This window comes from Glycine soja, chromosome 2 (assembly GCF_004193775.1).
Source record: "Glycine soja cultivar W05 chromosome 2, ASM419377v2, whole genome shotgun sequence".
NCBI classification, from domain to species: domain Eukaryota; kingdom Viridiplantae; phylum Streptophyta; class Magnoliopsida; order Fabales; family Fabaceae; genus Glycine; species Glycine soja.
The window spans coordinates 10,758,669-10,778,940 of NC_041003.1; the positions used below are offsets into that span (position 1 = coordinate 10,758,669).

The window sequence follows — 20,272 nt, forward strand, 5'->3', positions numbered from 1 at the left end:
AAATATGTGAAGAAGAAAACTACATCTTTTCCAAGTAATTAACAATTATCAAGCATTTTAACATTATATATATATATATATATATATATATATATATATATATATATATATATATATATATTACAGAACATCTAATAGATCTTAGAAAAAATTTGTTGTCACTAATTTTCTAAGAAAGAATTCAAGGAAACCTCCTTATGTTCGATGTAATTTAACTATCCCTCTTTTCTTTTCTATCTAATTGCTCACCCATAACATAATATGTCTGGACTTATTCCTCTATAAATAATTGTTTGGTTTTAAAAATTAAAAACAAAAAAATCGACTAATATGGAACTAATTTCACGTCTATTAATAATAAAAGAATAAAATAAAACTTTAAAAATAAACAAAAAATATCATTACAGATTAAACATAATATATAGATAAAGTGACATAAAATATTTAATGTGAGAGAAAATTTTAGCTTAGAAAAATAATATATAGATAAATATATATTTAGAAAAAAAAAATTAGACTAAACTTAGTATACATGTCAATGTATGATAAGATAGAATTATAGACACACAGACGTTGCATTTCTATTGTACACTATGTAAAAATGATAGATAGACAAGTATTAAAAAAATATTAAATTAAATGAATATATTTGCATATATGCATAGTAAGATAAATTTACAATATTTCAAATTTAGCAAAACATGATCACAATAGCCTGATAGAAATGCGGACATGTGGGCAAGACAACATATGTGTGTCCATTAGTTACTTTAAAAATCATTAATGACGAATTATGAATGGATGATAAGAACTTGTGTGACAATTGGGTAATTTAAAGTAAGAATTATAGATTACTAATATTAATATATTACTGTCCAAAGACAATTGCATAAAAGTAATGAATTTAAAGGAAGAAAGCTTTATGAAAATTGTTTTGACTTAGATTTCATTGGACCAACCTAACATGCATCACTAATCATTCCTATTCAGTGATAAATAGAAAACTTAAGCAAGAAAGTCCCTTGATCACGCCCCTTGATAAGTATAATTAATTGACTTGAGTGTCTAACAATTTACCCCTAGGCATAAATATCATTGGTTGTTCTCTTCATTCAGAATCCGATTGAATTTCCCCATTACAATCAAATGAATAGAATCATGCACTCCCGTAGGCATAAATATCATTGGTTGCTTCTGATTGTCGTGTGATATGTTTGACTTCTTCGGATTGAACCCCTTTTGTTCTTAGCTTCAAAGCTTCTAAGATTTCCCTAGTGTAGTTACTTGTGAACTCTTTTCCACTTGATTAGAATTCAACAAAGTTCTTACAAATCATAAGCAAACAATCCAAGGATCAAGCACAAAAGGAATAAACTAAAAATCCCAAATAAAATAAACTTTTATTTAAAACTTAACTAAAGTGAACACAAGCAAAGCTCAAAAGCATAAGATGTATGGTAAAACTTCCTCATATGAACAATTGAACTATAGCATAATTAGATCCCTTCAAACAACTAATGACCAAACATGTTTTAGGGATTTCTAACATAGTTTAGTTACTTACCACTATTCTTCCTGATATTATACTTTCTCTCAGTTTAATTTCTAATTGACCAGGTAAGAATGGAAAACTAAGTGAAAGATGGGGGATAGAGTTTGATGAGAACCTACCAGCTAATTTAAGAGAAGTCAATGGCCAAGGACGGTTGGATATGCAATTGGGACGAATTGGGGAAATCAATTGCATGATTTGTAAAAATAACTTTAAGCTTTCTTATATGTTAATTCTTATTACTGTTTTTACTTGCTATGAAAGTTATTTTTCACTAGTAATTGACCACAATCCTCAACTATTGATTGAAAAAAAATAAATTATTTAGTTTATTACAAATTAAGTTATTACGGGAATGATACAATACAATATCCAGACTTAGTTCATTGTTATTATGTGTAGTGTGTTATATTCAAGTTAACAAGTATATGGAATGAGGATAAAAAGATCCGAATTGGTATTTATCCTTAGGAAATCAATAACATTATGTAGGAATGTGTGTGTGAGAGTTGCATGTGTATATAAATGATAAAAAAATGTCAAGGTCTAGCTCATAACGTGTCTTCAATTTGTTTGAATAAAAAAAATAATTGATTTGATATATAAATAATTATTTTTTAATATAAACGGACTCTCTGAGAGTACAATCAAATATAATATGAATAAAAAATGAATTAGAATAGTGACATTCACTCGACTTGACTTGCAATGTGAGACCTCGAAAAGTTGTGATGAATTAATAATGGTCATGTGTTTCACATTAGGTAAACTTTTCATGTTATTATTAAACTTTCCATTGAGGAATTAAAAATAAATAGATAGAAATAAAGTGTTTTGTAAGCTTAAACATGTTTTTAATTTCTCAAATTTAGGTCATTTTTTTTGTCTTTCAAATTTAAATTTATTTTTTTAGTCTCTAGGTTTTTAAGGTTGTTTTGTAGTCCCTCTTGTTAGTGTGGGTCAAATTGAAAATAATGAGTCTTTTTTTTACCACATTTGTGCAATTTTTCTAATTAATCACATAAGTATATAAATTTCAAATGAGTTACGAGAAATGAGTGATTTGTGTTTAGGAACACGATTTCATATGTGAAGGAATCATCGTTGTTGTAAAGATGACTTTATTTTTATATTCTTTCTTAAATGAAAAAAATGTCATATGAAAGACGATTTCATTATTTTATATGTCAATCAGCTAAAGTCTTCTTTTTCAAAGGTAATTTCAGTATAACCATGCTTCTTACTTTTCAAAAACAAAAAGATGATAGCAACATGCAGATAACTCAGGATTGGGATGAAGATACTGATAATTAGGAGCCACGAGGGAAGTGAGGTTCCTTAGAATGGTTGAGAAGCATGAGAAGGATTCAGTTGTTGTAGTTTCAATGAAGCAAATATGGTATGATGTGAGGGAAATACTAGAACTGAATTTAGTTAAACCCCTCTAACAATATTCATGTGATGCTTGACATCCTTACGGGAACTACAGTGTCAAGCATCACAGTGAATATTGTTAATAGGGTTCAACTAAATTCAGTCATGGTATTTCCCTTACATCACACCACATGTGCTTCGTTGAAAGTGTAGAACAACGGAATCCTTCTCACGCTCCTCAACCATCTTAAGAAACATCCATTATCCTCACGACTCCTATGTCCTAGTCTTCATCCCAATACAGAATTACCTGCAAGTTGTTATCTTTTTGTTTTTTACGGTGAAAACCATGGCTATACCGAAATCAAATAATCTTTGAAAGACTTCAATATATTAACATTAAAAAAAATACTCAAATTGTCTTTAAAATGACAATTTCTTCATAAAAAAGAATATAAAAAAAGTAATCTCTACAATGACGATTTTTTTACATATGAAGTTGTATTCCTAAACACGAGTTGCCTATTGTCATAATTTATTTGAAATTTATCAATTTTGGTAATTAATTAGAAAACTTGCACCATTTCACTAAAAAAGCCAAATAATGGATTCACTATGTGATATTTTTTACCAAAACTTATGTTTTATAAAAACAATTTTTAGCCGTTAAAAATTGTAAACAAATTTAAAAAAAATATTATTAGTACTAGGTTTCATCACACCAATTTTGGTAAAAAGTCAAACAATGAATTTACTGTCCGAGTTGATATTTATTTAATTTTTTCTAGGTGATTATATATCTAGTTTTACAAAAAAAATTAATAATAAATATTTTTTTTTGTCAAATCTATTATTTATTAAATAATTATTTATCAAAATTTCAATATTTAAACAACTATGTAAAAAAAGTTCAACCCCTTTTAATACATACATAGATAAAACAATAAACTTCAAAAAAGAGAATTACACATGTAAAATTAATTATAAATTCTTACCTAGTTTTTTTTTCCACAAAATTCCACAACTACTTGATTAATTAAGTTTACCTGCAAAGAAATTCAAGAATTGAGTACAAATAATTTTAAAAAATATTGAAAAAATTAAATTTGAGATTAATTATGCAATCGAGTAGCTTATTAGCACTCCTATGGTTATGCCATTAAATATTTATCTAAAATTTTGCAAAGTCAAATGCTTTCTATTAGAGCAAAGATTAACACTCCTTATAAAAAAAATTAAGGGCAAATTAAATCTAAATATAAACAAAATAACAATTAAAAAAACTCAAATCTTATGTTTTACCTTTGAGAAGCCAAAAATGCTGTACCCATCCATCAATTCTTTCACTTTCGTGTTTGGTACATGGTAGAAAACTGAACACCAAGGCAAAATCAACATGTTAACAAGAAATGTTACATCACTGTCCAAAAATATTCTTCACAACCATGCTAACAAATTAATTACCAAGGAAACAAATTGTTTAGCTTAAGAGTATTAAAACGAGAATCCTCCCAAAACAATTGTTTTCAAATGGAGTAGAAGATGTAGGCCTTTTTATAAAATTCATAAGGATGACTGGGGTACTACTTTAATTGAATGGTGACACATTCAACTTCTACTTGCATTTATAGATATTTTAAAAGGTAAAAATAATTGCAAGACAAGACACATACTTGCGGCATGAATGCCATTTGGCTAAGCATACGTATAAATCATTAAATATTAATATTTTCATGTCAGGCATAGTTACGGCATGATTGTCATCTAGTGAAGCTTACACGCAATCCATCCATTAAAACAATCCCATTAGTTTTATGAACATTTTAAATGTTAAAAAAAAAATCAGAAGGTGACATGCATACTTGCGGCATGAATGCCATGTGGCTAAGCATACGTATAAATTATTATTAATATTGTTGTGTCATGTGTAGTTGTGGCACGATTGTCATGCGGTGAAGCTTACAAGCAATCCATCAATCGAAACTATCACATTAGTTTCATGAACATTTTAAAAGTTAAAAAAAATCAAAAGATAAGATACATACTTGCGGCATGAATGCCATGTGGCTAGCATACAAATAAATCATCAAATATTAATATTATCGTGTCATGCGTAGTTGCGGCATGATTGCCATGTGGTGGAACTTACACAATCCATCAATTGAAACTATCATCTTTGTTTCACAAATATTTTAAAAGTAAAAAATAAATAAAAAAGGTAAGATACAGACTTGCGGCATGAATGCCATATGGCTAGCATACGAATAAATCATCAAATATTAATATTGTCGTGTCATGCGTAGTTGCGGCATGATTGCCATGTGGTGGAACATACACAACCCATCAATTGAAACTGTCATCTTAGTTTCACACATATTTTAAAAGTAAAAAAAAAAATTCAAAAGGTAAGATACATACTTGCGGCATGAATGCCATGTGGCTAGCATACAAATAAATCGTTAAATATTAATAATATTGTGTCATGTGCAATTGCGGCATGATTTGCATGTGGGGAAGCTTACACGCAATCCATCAACTGGAACTGTCATCTTAGTTTCACAAATATTTTAAAAGAAAAAAAAATCAGAAGGTAAGATACATACTTGCGGCATGAATGTCATGTGGCTAACATACGAATAAATCATTAAATATTAATATTATCGTGTCATGCACAGGTGCGGTATGATTTGCATGTGGTGAAGCTTACACGCAATCCATCAATTGGAACGGTCATCTTAGTTTCATGAATATTTTAAAATTTAAAATAAATAGAAGGTATAATATACATACTTATGACACAAATATCATGTGGTTAAACATACATAAAAATCATTAAGTGATATTGGCGCGTCATGCATAGTTGTGACATGATTGTCATATGGTAAAACTTGCACATAGTCGAAATTGGTATCTTAGTTTCACCAATATTTTACAATTTAAAAATAAGTAGAATGTATAATATAATACTTATGGCATGTTGTGGCTGAGCATACATATAAACTAATCATTAAATGTTATTGACGTGTCATTCATAGTTGCATAATGATTACCATATGGTGAAAGCTTACGTGCAGTCCATCAATTGAGATTGTCATATTAGTTCCATAAACATTTTAAAAGATAAAAATAATTACAAGGTAAGATACATACTTGCGACATGAATGCCATGTGGGTAAGCATACGCATAAATCATTAAATATTAATATTATCGTGTCATGTGGAGTTGTGACATGATTGTCATATGGTGAAACTTACACCCAAATCATCAATTGAAACTATTGCATTAGTTTCTTGAACATTTTAAAAGTTAAAAAAAATTAGAAGGTAAGATACATACTTGCGCCATCAATGTCATGTGGCTAAGTATACGAATAAATCATTAAATATTAATATTGTCATTTCATGTGTAGTTGCGACATAATTGCCATGTGGTGAAGCTTACATGCAATCCATCAATTAAAATTGTCATCTTAGTTTCACAAATATTTTACAAGTTAAAAATAATTAGAAGATAGAATGTACATACTTAAATACATGAGTGTCATATGGTTAAACATACATAAAAAACATTAAGTGATATTGGTGTGTCATGCATAGTTGACATGATTGTCATATGGTAAAACTTGCACATAGCATATTAGTTTCACGAATATTTTAAAATTTAAAAATAATTAGAAGGTATAATATACATACTTATGGCATGTATGGCATGTGGCTGAGCATACATATTAATTAATAATGAAATGTTATTAATGTGTCATTCATAGTTGCAGTATATGATTTTCATATGGTGAAGCTTACATGCAATCCATAGATTGAGGTTGTTATATTAGTTTCATAAATATTTTAAAAGATAAAAATAATTACAAGGTAAGATACATACTTGCGACATGAATACCATGTGGCTAAGCATACATATTAATCACTAAATATTAATATTATCGTGTCATGCATAGTTTTGACATTATTTCCATGTGGTGAAGCTTGCATGCAATCCATCAATTGAAACTATCATATTTGTTTCATGAACATTTTAAAAGTTAACAATAATCAAAGGTAAGATACACACTTGTGGCATGAATATCATGTGGCTAAGCATACATATAATTAATTAAATGATATTAACGTATCATGCATAGTTGTGGCATAATTGTCATATGGTGAAACTTACATGCAATCCATCAATTGAAACTCATCTTAGTTTCATGAATATTTTACAAGTTAAAAATAATCATAAGATATAATATACATACTTACCACATGAATGTCATGTGGTAAAACATACATATTAAATGATATTGACATGTCATGCATAGTTGTAGCATGATTGTCATATGGTGAAACTTATGTGCAGTCTATCAATTGAAGTTGTCATATTAGTTTCATAAACATTTCAAAAGACAATAATTACAAGGTAAGATACATACTTGTGACATAAATGTCATGTGACTAAGCATGCATATAGGTCATTAAAAGATATTATTGTATCATGCATAGTTGTGACATATGATTGTCGTGTGGTGAAACTTACACGCAATCCATCAATTGAAACTATCATATTAGTTTCATGAACATTTTAAAAGTTAAAAATACTCAAATTACCTTTGGCTTGAATGCCATGTAGCTAAGCATACATATAAATCATTAAGTGTTATTGACATTGACATGTCATGCATAATTTTGACATCAAGGTCAAATTATGAAGCATAAATGCAATCCGTTAATTGAAACTGTCATATTAGTGCATAGTCATAACATGAATTCCTTTGAAAAAAAGTAGAACACAATTGTGGTGCAAATTCCATTTGGTGAACAAATTTGTACCATATAACCACTCTTAAATTATGTTTACTCATACCCACACATATTGAAAAGAAGATAAACATAATTTTAATGCCAGAGTGAAATATGGTACAACCTATCAATGGTATTTTATTTAAATCATATTATCACATTGGTTCACATGGATAGTTAAAAAATAATAATAATTAATGAAGGTGAAACCAATATAATTTCAGCATGAATGAGATACAAACATAATTTACAACATGGATGACATGCGATAAGACCTACAATGTTATATTCATTTAAATAATATTATCATATTAATTCACATAAATAGTTTAATTTTTTTTTAATAAAAGGTAAACCACCATAATTAAAGCAAGATAAGGAATAAATATTATTTACGACATGAATGGCATTTTTTTTTATCTATATATGATAATATGTTAAGACCTATAAATTATCTTTTCATTTATTTCATATTATCATAAAGGTTCACATATATGGTAAGACCACTCTAATTTTGGTATGAATGAGATACAAACATAATTTATAACATAAATGACATATGATAAGACCTATAATGGTCTATTCATTTAAATAATATTCCCCAATCAAATGCATGGATAATTAAGAAAAACTAAATTAATGAAAGATAACCTACCATAATTTCGACATGAATGAGAAACATGTAATTTACAACATGTATTCATTTAAATAATACTATCATATCATGTTGTATAGATAGTTAAAAAACATATGGTTAACTATCTACGGTCCCCAAACTTTTTTAAATTGAGTTTTAATTCTTGAACAAAAGTTTGATGGTCATGTCTCTAAATATTTTTTTTTCTCATTTAAGGTTTTAGTCCATACCTTTTATTTGTAGTTAAATAATGATATGACACTAATTTTATTTTATTTTCATTTTCTAATTGTTAAAAATGACCAAAAATTGTTATTGTGAAGTGTGTATTAGTTATTAAAGATCTTTTGATGGCTTTTAGCCACCAAAACCATTAATACATCAGGCATTTGGATTCTTAGACGCATTTGTGCTAACAACCTGTTAGGCAAATCACATTTGAATCCATCTCAAATTTCAAATCCACCAAACCCAAAATCTAAAAAGTAGGATTATTAACTTAAATTCATAAAATTGCTTAAGGATAAAATATTTTTTTTAATCTATACAAATTTTGAAAACTCTATTCTAATCTGTTTAAAAATTTGTCTTATTTTCATCAATCTCATTTGAAAATACATCGCTTTTGATCCTCAAGTTAACATTTAATAACATTTTTAAAGTGCTATCTAAATTACTTTAGTATCTAAATTACTTTAGGATCAAGAGTAGTTTGAAATTAAACTAAAACTACCATCTTTTATTCATAGGCTACACCGTAAACCACTAATACAGTTATTTTATTTAATTAACTAAGTTAATATTACTTTATTTTTTATATATCATTAGTCAAGAGTTATTTTTTTTAATTATCAAAATTTTTATATAAATTTTTTAATTTTATATATTTTATTTTGAATAGTTTACATATTTTTTTTTATTTTACTAATTTATACTTAAATTTCATGTATTAATATGTAAATTATTTACATAATTTTTTAAAAATTGATTTTAATATACAAATTATTTTTACTCTATTTATTTACGTAAAATTAAAAAAATATATTAATATTTTCAATTTATAATTTTTGATAATTAAAAAAAATTAATAACCCACCAACTATACATAGAAAATAATGTTAATGTAATTAACTAAACAAAACAAGTCTTTTATTAAATTTTATATGAATTAGAGTAAAAATAATTTATATATTAAAATCAATTTAAAAAATATAAATAATTTATATATTAATTTATAAAATTTAATTAATATGTAAACTATTCAAAATAAAAACATATAAAATGATATAAAATAAAATTAAAAAGATTTATATATTTAATATTTTTTAATTTATAAATTTTGATAATTTGAAGAAAAAATTAATAACTCTACTAATAATACATAGAAAATAATGTTAACATAGTTAATTAAACAATGAAGTGTCTCAGTGACTGTTTGTATAAGCTGCTCTGTTTTGTGTCGGGTCCGGTGTTCACGTGGGCTTTGTGCTACATCTCCACATCTCCTGTGATAGTAACAGTAGTTGGTAGTAGGAAATTGCCAAGAAGTTTAACCAGACAAAAAAGCAATCAGCATCAACCTGTTATGCTCACTTGAATCTAATAGTTAAGGGTCAGAGCATGTGACTCTATCTAGATTTTCCAAGGTGACTATGTTCAAAAACCCCGCAGCAGCGTGGAATGGTGATAGTAGATAATCATCTTCAGGACACTGACAAGCAAGATAAAGTCAATGAGACTACTCAATATTAGAATTACAAGAAGTTGCTCCCATCAATAGTTGATATAAAAGAAATAAGTATTCAACTAGACTCAAACATCTAACAGACTCAAACATGTAACAGCCTAAGTTGTACGCATCCAGATTCAGTAATATCAAAATTAGAGATTTTGTATTTATTTTTGTCACACTAGGGGCATTGAAAATTGGATGTACCAAGCAGCACGAGTAAGCAGATAAAAAGACATGCAACATTTTTTTCTCTTCAATTTTAATCTCATTCATAATGAATCAGATCTTCAAGTAGGACTGTTTCACACAGTAAAAGAATATAAATGTTGGATCGTGTAAAGAGTAAAAGAAGAGGGAAGTGGAAGTGGATGCTTAAGTTGTTAGGTTCAAGGCAAAGAATGATTTTCATGAACATCTCTGACAAATAGACAATGTGGGATTAGAAATGACTTACTCTTGCAGTTCAGGATATAACCCTTTGCCCTAAAAGAAGGCCTTTGTCCTTCTGCCACATATTTGGCTCCATCATAAGGTTCTTAAATTGAAAACGGGGGTTCACCTTCAAGCATCTGAACCAAAGAAGGATTTCAAGAATCATGAATTTGAAGTTTAGAACTAGCTTCAAATTTTATCAAACAAAATTCTAAATCTGAGTGCAGAATTACCTCACTCATTGCAAAGGAGAACACATCAACCTTCTTATCATATCTCCGGTATTTCAAAACTTCAGGAGCCATGTGGCAGTCTATTTTTTCCCCCCAAAAGAAGAACATTTCAATTTTGTGCTTTAAAGTTACTACTATTAATTGAAAAAGTGCACACGTTCCCTCAACTTTATTGAAATAGCCATATTAAACTTCCAATTTCAGATGAAAGGCTCTTAACCTTTCCTAAATTACAAATAGAACCTTCCATGCATAAGCATAACAAAAACCATTTGTCATATGACGTGTATTGATTAATACTCATGATAATATCTTACTAATTCATATTATTTTATTTTTAAATACTCTTACTTTCTTTTCCTTTTAAATTGTTCTAAATTTTTTAATTTATGCAAATTGTAAATAAAATTAAAAATAAAAATAAAATGAATAAATTAGAGATTATCACATGCAAGTCATGTTATCAGTGATTTTAACTTAATAGCTGAATGGATTGGTCCAATAGCAGATTTAGAAAGTTTAGCACTCAGCTATTTATGAAAGTTCAAGGTGGAAATTTCAAAACAAGGTAAAGTTTATGGCATGTCTATGCATTTTTCCCTTTCTAATTTGAAAAAATTCCTAATACTCACAGCTTCCAGTTTCACCCGTCATGAGCACTTTGGACCTTAATGAGCTTACTAAGTCCAAATTCACCAACTTTTAAATGGTCAGCACCAGAGGACTAAAAGAACATTCCTGAAATTGTAGGGGCGAAACTGAAAAACGATTTCAACATGTAATGCATAGACATATAAATTCCTGGCATGCAGATCACACTAAATACTCTCAATCTAGGAGAAAACAAAGTTTAAGTCAATCTGTAAGAATAATATATTTACCTTGGCTTTAGGTCTCAATGAATGATAACATTTGGTTCATTGTGAAGATAGGCCATCCCTCTACAAACAATATTCACAAAATATAGATTCACATAATAGTTAGATTCAATGAACTATTCAGTTTCTTTAACTGAGGAATAACAAAAACTTCACTCATTTTTAAGTGAGCTTGTGAATACAATTTATAGCCATTATTTCTTGGTCCAGTTCTTCTTTTTAAAGAAAAATGGAAAGTTAGGATACCATTTGTACCCTCATACACACAGCAAAACTTAACTGGCTATGACAATTATTTTTGTAGAAAATCATATCAAGGGTATTATATATGTCTCAACAGCATTACTCCATGCAATTTCTCCAATACAGGCACAAAATCAATATTTTACTGTTTGCTTCATCGCATATTCTTATTCCTTAGGAGGAAACTAGGGTTTATAATCAAACTCAAGGTAAACTTCAGACTGCACCAATGGTAGTGAAAAGTAAACAGCATCAAGCAATAGGACTAAGTAGGAGAAAATCTGTTTTTATGGGGTTCCAAATCTTTGCAACCTTTTCTCCAACCAAGTTTTAGCTATTGGGTACATAATTTTAATAAAAGCCTGACAGCCTATAATTTTTATGTTTTAATCAATTTCATCAAACTTGCAGTTGACTGATCAAGCAACTAAGGAAGTCAGATTTCAGTGAGATGATATAGTGATATTTGGGAGTTGAATAGCCAGTTTGCATCCATTTATAACAGTGGCATTCTTTGATTTTTCTTATTTTTGTAGCAGACAAACGGGGGGGTTGAATATCATAGAACAGAACATAGAAAAATGCAGCAGAACTGCCCAATCCAATACCTTGAAGCATCAGAACACCAAAGAAAGCCATAAGCACAATCCAATGCAATTGCAAAGTAAGTTGAGGGGCAGAGAGACACCCATAAAGATATAAGGCTTTTACAAGGTCAAGGACATAAGTCGTTCAGAATATCCTACAGCAATTAGGTTGTAAAGCAAGAAACTAAAACACTATTTTCTATCCCAACGCTTGTGTTGTGTGCTTCGAGAATTATTTAGGAGTGGTTTATAATTATATAACAGATTTATGGAGAGGTTGAAGAGATCTATGGGTTAATGATTTGCTTGTTTTGTGGTTTTCTGTTTGTTCTCTTTATAAAAAAAATTTAAAAGAAAAATAAAGGAAACTTAAGGTATGACAAACCATACCTAGCAATATCCAAGCCAAAGTTGATGGCTGTTGAAGGACTAAGTGCACCTTTGTCCTTGAGGTACTTATAAAGATCACCCTAAAAATGGCATGAAATAGAGATTTAGTAAAATTTAATCTTAAGATTGCATAAGTTCAGAGCATCAGAACCTAGACATCTAGTTATATGCATTCACATACTCCTCTCAGATACTCAGTAATTAACATAAGGGGCTTCTTGTCAGTAACAGCTCCAAGAAATTGAACGACATTAGGGTGTCGAAAGCTTCACTAGTAAATTAACCTCATGCCTGAAGTCCTGACTGAATTAAAAAGTAATCAGCAGAAAGAAAAGGATAAGTGACTGACAAAAGGCTACGATAGAAAAAATAGTTCTGAAATTACACAAGCTTAATCACAAGATGTCTGTCTATTGCCTTCCCTCTCATTTAGTTTTTATTATTCATTGAGTACACAAGCTTAACCACAAGTTGTCTGTTTATTGCCTTCCCTCTCATTTAGCTTTAATTTTTCATTGATAAACAGAAATAAGTAGATGGGCTTTACAGTAAACCATTTTGCCCTAAAGAGGTAGAGGTGGTTCAACCAGAACAAAATATCATCAGAAACAGTTCAGTTTTGAAATGGTTACCCACAGCCAGGGCAGAGCTGTTGTGATTAGAGCCACAATGAGACAATATTAGTTTGGGAGGGACAAGCTAACCTTTTAAATAAAAAATAAACACATGAAGAAAATCCAAGTTTAAAAGAAATAAAAAAAAAAGTTTTGTGGGGGACCATGCCCATCTTCTCACTTCTCAGGCTACAAGAGAACCCTGCCTGTAACCCCTTACGACTTGACAGAAGACAAATAAAAGTTAATAATTTTAACAGATTCATCAGCCGCAGGCATCAGAAAACTTCGACATCACCCATCATCTGATACCCATTAGTATTCAAATCAAGACAAATTCTAGAGATTAAATAAAGAATCTTAAATGACCAATCTATCATCTGACAGAGATGGAAGAATACGTTTGACAGCAACAGGTGTTCCTCGCCAATGGGCTTTTAAAATCTCACCAAAAGATCCCTTCAGGAAACACACCAATAATAAGACCAAACCTCAACTCCTCAAGTGCAGATTTGGTTCATCAACAATATAAATGCAGAGTAAAAGTAAAATCAAATGAGCAGTAAAATATTCACACAAAAGTAACCACAAGAAGCACGGCACATACAGAAAGCAAACTAATTTTAGATGACAGGTATTCTCCGCAGAAGGCAATCCAATTTGAAGTAAGACCACTACATATAACAGTATTTAATGCGGTTGTATATTCAAGACTCGAACTATGAAACATTTGATTAAGTTCAAACCCTTCCATTGGAGTTAGAGACAGAGAAATGTGGTACCCAGATACGACAAGCCACCATGTGACTTCAAAAGCTCAATCATGGCAGTTCTTTTAGCTCCTTCTGCATCAGCCAGAGGCTTTCCGGAACAAAACAACACTAAATTTCAGATATTCATCAGAAAAAGCAAAAACCTCTCCCATCAACCAACCAATCACAAACCACACACACACACACACACACACACACATATATATATATATATAGAGAGAGAGAGAGAGAGAAAGTACAGTGTTTTTCCAACGATCCTGAGCGTTGACGTCAGCATCGAATTCGATCAAGCACTTCGACACTTCGACCCATCCGTGGAGTGACTTCACGTGCAGCGGCGTGCGGCTATCGTAATCCCTCGCCTTCACCAGGGACGGATCCTCCTCCAGAAGCTTCCGCACCGCCGCGGCGTCGTTTTGGTGCGCGTGCCACAGAATCAGCGACGTTCGACTCACACGCGCCTTCTCCTTCTCCTTCGCCTCCGCCGCCGCTGCTCATTGCCGATCACCGCCTTCCTCGGTCGCTATGGCTTGATTTTGATTACAACTTGCGAACGCGGAAATCAAATGCAAATGTAAATGCCAAATGAAATTGAAAAATGGGAAAATGGTTCTCTGGAATGTGATTTACTAATTTGTGGCTTTGTTTCTTCTTTAGTTTCTTGGTGTGTGATGTGATTGTGAAGTTTTGGGCTCTCTTATCAGTTAATAGTTATCCTACTTTTACTAATTCAACAGAACTTTTTTCCTCTTATTAAAAGTATAGAGTAAATTAAATTAAATCAATTAAAAAATTATTATATTTGAACTTAAATATTACATTTTAATTAATCAATCAACTATACCTTGATAAATTCCAGATTTTACCGATGGGTCTAGATAAGTTGTTAAATAAGATGTGTGATTTGGCATCTATCTTTGATTTTTATGTATAAAAAAATCAGATTCTAATTTGATTTTTTAAAAATATTTATATTCGCTTTGCAGCATTTTCTGTTTTTCTTGCTAGGATGAGGTGTGGGTATGTCCTGTTTTAGTACGACACCTTTCGTGTTTCTATATCATATATCTATATCTATTTTAATATGATATAATCACACTTTAACTATAAGTGGTTCTTCAGATTGTCACTTGCTTTTGGTAGGAATATTGCCCACTAGCTATTTATGTGCTCCAAATTGGGACAACGGACAGTGAGAATCTCTCTGGTTACATTGTCAATGCCAAATACTTCTAACTTGTAAAGATTTTCTTTAGTTGGGAAATTTTGTTCATACCTATATTAAGAAATAGTTCAAAGAGGGAAAAAATCAGGTTTTCATTTTATCAGAATATTGCTACATCGAGTCAAAACTATATAATAAAAATATTGTGGCCACTCATTACCTAATATTGACTATAAGAGGAAAAGTGGAAAATCCAACGGGTTGGTCCCCTAAGTCTTGGTACATGGTAGTGTATAAATCAAAGTATATTTAATATTCCAATAGGTGAGCCAAGCAAGCTTTGTTCGTGATTCAGTTCAACGTAGAAATCAAATATATCAAATTATTATTTTTAGTTCGGTACATGATATTCTAAAATTCAAATCAGAGTGATTTAAGACTACTAAACTAAAATATTTGTATGCTCTAAACTCAGACAGTTCCTGTGACTGAAATTGAATTGAATTATTTATAAAATATCTTTTAATTCCCTAGAAAAATAAAATGTGCAGCATTATTATAAACTATCCAAACCCCCACTACCAGTGGATTAGCAATGTATAGGACATTATACAGTGAATTTTAACCATTTTATCTTGTATCCATAATCAATACAGGGCCACTTCCAATGAGTCGATTTAAACTCTGAATAAAAAGCTGAAATTTTGAACATGAGCATTGGGTAAACCATATACATGCTATACTTTTTTCAATTATATGATGAATGAATTTCTATCAATATACATATTTTGTTCCTTTGGGGGGCTTAAGCATATTAGCAATTAGCGTACAGTTGCTTCCCTCTCAACAAAAGGGAATATGAATTTCTCATCAAATCATCTTAATCTTCAAATTTCACATCAAATCATCTTGATCTTCAAGGGACCGATTACGAGCTCGCAGATTCAGCTTAAGACTTTCGGGTAGAGGAGGTGTCCTCCCTCTGCGGAATAGAACTGCAAGAGCCCTCATTTTCTGGCAAAGATCAAATATCTGCATGAAACAAAGCAAATGTTATGGCACAAAGTTTTTTCATGCAACAGAAAGAACAATGACAAATAACAAAATGCTTAATTCTTTGTACCGATGAGGCTTCTATCTCGGCAACACCTTCACAACCTTGACCACCTCCTTCTAGCAAGTCACAATACTTTACTGCCTCGTTTGCATCTTCAAATACCTGCAACATGTCAAATTGCAAGTGATTACGAGTGAATTGATAAAAAAATTACAATAAACCATGCAATATGTTGTAGACGTAAGATTGTTTCATTGAACATAAAAATTAATCCAATGAACCTCTACTCCACCCCCACCCCCCCTCCAAAAAAAAAAACGAAAGAAGCAATCCACATGATTAAAGTTTGCATTAAGGATCAACTTAAGTTACCATGGTGAAACTTCAATTCTAATTGAAGAACCGCCCCAAAAGTATCTAAAGAACTGCATTTATGTTTTGACAAAATTTGGATACAATTGTTTAGATGCTTTTGGTGTTCTTCAATCAGAATTGGAGAACCTTTACATTAACCTTGAATGCAAACCTTAATCACGCAGAATTATCAAGGTGAACCTCTAATTTTGATTGGAAAATAGCAGCAAAAGTATCTAAAGAAATGCATCTAAGTTTTGTCCTTTTATGTTATGTCCATAGCATGGTTCAACTTATTGTTTAGGGTAGTAGGGACTAGGGTACATTAAGAAAGGTGAAAAACTAATCAAGGAATTTTTTAGTTTCCATCCTAGTTTGAACTAAACAAAGTAATATATTACAATTGAAGTAACCATATAACAAATTAACAATTGAGTTCAAACAAAAGGGAAGAACATATCATAGTATTTGATATTTCTGGCTGCATTTCATGTTACAAAATGTTTTCCACATGCGGAACAAACAAAAAGTTAAGCCACAATCCCATGTTTGCGAATGTGAATAGAACACATACCAGCACTCCCTCTCTAACATCTTCCACAAGCATTTGAAACTTATTAGTCCCTCCCCTCGCTTGTTTTGACTGATTTCCAATTCCAGAACTCCACTTGCTGCCTTTAGAAAACAACAATCCAAGCTCTCTTTCAACTTCGCTGTTCCAGTGTTGCACAAAAAGCACACTCAATGCCAAACATCGCTTAAGAGAAAATCACAGAACAAATTGAATCATTAATCAAACAAACCTTCTATTTCTGCGGGTTTTCATTGTGCACAGTTGATTTTCCTTTTGCGTGAGTACATACACAGGCTTTGAAATCTCTCTCCAAGGGTTGGCATCTAAAACTGATGAAAAGAAAGGAAAAACACACAGCACAATAGTAATGATTTTTTTTCTTTCTCCCTTCAATTTTTGGAGGTACAATAATAATAAGTTTAAACTATTCGCTTCATGCTTGTAAAAGCACTTTTCAGCAAACTTTAAACAAAAATTGTTTTCTGATTATAATCGATTATTGAAATAATTTAATTTTTGCAGCTATCCCAAACACACCTTAATGGTCTCTATTTTTAAGTTTTAATCTTTAATCAAGAAAATTGTTACTTTTAACTCTTACATATGCATAGAAGTAAATTTTGGAGGTTTATCAATAACAAGGGTAAACTATTATTCACTTAGTGTGTGTTTAGTTTTAAGTTAGATTCTCTAGAATCACGTTGAAATGGCAATTAACATGATTTTAGATAAATTTTCACATGTTTGACTTCCCATTGAATCAATTATTTGGAGTTAAAGTAACTTTAGGTAGTTTGTTCTGGAACAAAAAATTTATATTGTGTTTTACTACTAACTTGCTTTATAATTAAAAAAATTCAAAACCAATTATAATCAAAATCAATTTCATCACTATCCATCCAAAATCAGCTTTGTAAAATCAATTTAGTCCCTATACAAAAACAGTAAGTTTCACACAAGAAAAAAAAAACTGAAAGTTTTAGTTGTTACACATGCATAAGAGTTAAATATTGGGCCCCATCGCGATCATAAGAGAAAAAAAAAAAAATAAACTGTCTGATACAGTAAAACTGATACAAAAGCTTTCTAGCAGTGATACACCAACTGTTTAGAGACTAAAATTTACCGTATTCTTAAACAGGGACCAAAATTAAAAAATGATAATAATTAATTGTAGCAACCAAATGAATATTTTAACCTAATAGTAATAATTATACAGAGGAGGTGTGTGTGGGGTACCGTCGTAGCTGCTGGTGTCGAAGGATTGTTGGAGATTGCGGCGCATGTCGTAGGCGCGTGAGGATACGCGCTTGACGAACTCGTCGGAGGTGCGGGGAATTGCGCCGTCCATGTGAAGAGCCCTTTCGACTTCGTCATCGGTGCCGTCGCCGGCGAGGGTGCAGGACACCGACACGTGGCGGCGACGGCGGCTTCTGGTTCGGGAGGAGACGAGGCTGGGAGGGAGGCGGCGGAAAGGATGGCTCGGAGGGAGGACCATGGAGGGCGAGACGGAAGGAAGGGAATCCATGGTGAATTCAAATTGATGAGTTTGACGAAGAAGAAAAAGAAGAGAAGTTGGAAAAAGCAAAAGGAAAGAAAGAAGAGTTGGAGTTTGGGCTGTGAAGATTTTTTTGTGAAGTGGGGTCCACGTGGATCTTATATGTTCCTCCAAGCTCCTAGGCGTGTCGTGGTAGCTCACCAATTTAGACGCGTGCGTGCCTGTTCTCGCGAGTTTCGCGCGATTCATTTTTGTTTTGGCGTCAACCACACTACTCCAGTTCGTGGTCATTTTGTACATGCTTACTTACGCCACTCAACCACTTCCTATAACACTCCTCGGTTTCCTACTACGATTCATGAACCATTTATAAATAGAAAAAAATTTAGAGTTTGTTTGAACTACTGTGATTAATGAACCGTTTATAAATAGAAACAAATTTAGAGTGTGTTTGAATGAAAAAATTTAAAAATTTTAAATTTTAAAATTTTTAAATATTTCAATTAATTTTTTTTAATTTTAAAATTTTATGTTTGGATAAAAACAATTGTAACGAAAAAAGAAAATAAATAAGAGGATCATTCACCTGAGGAAAGAGTCAGAAGTTTGAGAATATAATTTTGGCGAATATTTTGAAAAGTTCTTCTCTCATTAACACAATTTTAATTTCTCATATTTTAAGAGAAAATTAAAATTTCACATTTTCAGTTATTCAAAATTCTATTTTAAAATTTCAAAAATTTAAATTCTTCGTAAAAAAAACCATCTAAACAATGAAGTTTAAATCAAAGAAATTTAAATTTTTGATAAATTATTTTTCTCAATTAAAATTCTCTACCCAAACACACTGTTAAATAAATGATTATTATTTTTGTTTTATTGCTGTAAACAAACTTTTGAGATAAAATGAGATTTGTAAAAGCATCCCGTTTTTTTTTCTTTTGTAAATCTGTGTTCGTAAGGTAAACCATTAGATTTATCTTGGAATTGGTGCATTGTATTTTGAATGAAAATTCAAACTTAACCTAGTTCGGTCCCTCAATGTGTAAGTATATATTTAGTTTGGAGTTAAAATTGTTGCCATACATGTTCAAATACAGAACCAACATATAAAAGCAAAAGTAAAGATTGTGATCCTTTAACAAAAGTATATTTACCTCAAAAGTAATTTTTCACCTTATTTTCAAACATGTTCCAAGTCGGGAACAATTTTGAGCATGTTTGTTTCCTTGTGTTCTAACGGCAGTGCACAAATTCTAATGAGTAAAACGCAAAAGTAATAAAGTTGTTCATTTGCATTTAAGTCCAGTACATCAACACGCATTGGCCAAACTACGTTTGGGGCTCCCCACTGCATCCCCAAACATGCACTTAGTTCTTGAAAC

The 20,272-nt window shown here is 30.8% G+C and overlaps 1 protein-coding gene, 1 long non-coding RNA gene and 1 pseudogene across 2 annotated transcripts; all 3 read right to left on the minus strand.

Annotated features, from left to right (window-relative positions):
• Nucleotides 1-885: 885 nt before the first annotated feature.
• On the minus strand, nt 886-4,540 carry LOC114386836. The gene is made up of 4 exons (XR_003661187.1): nt 4,391-4,540; nt 4,229-4,299; nt 3,922-3,972; nt 886-1,324 (listed from the first exon to the last, which is right to left on the minus strand). It is a non-coding gene; the product is annotated as an uncharacterized LOC114386836 (long non-coding RNA).
• A 5,154-nt stretch (nt 4,541-9,694) lies between these two features.
• Nucleotides 9,695-14,733, minus strand: LOC114386844 (annotated as a pseudogene).
• Nucleotides 14,734-16,014: 1,281 nt separating this feature from the next.
• On the minus strand, nt 16,015-19,043 carry LOC114386853. Its single transcript, XM_028346909.1, has 5 exons — nt 18,629-19,043; nt 17,619-17,718; nt 17,390-17,528; nt 16,528-16,623; nt 16,015-16,436 (listed from the first exon to the last, which is right to left on the minus strand). The coding sequence occupies exons 1-5, from the start codon at nt 18,915-18,917 to the stop codon at nt 16,299-16,301; spliced, it is 762 nt and encodes a 253-aa protein (XP_028202710.1). The 5' UTR covers nt 18,918-19,043; the 3' UTR covers nt 16,015-16,298.
• Between the last annotated feature and the right edge of the window lie 1,229 nt (nt 19,044-20,272).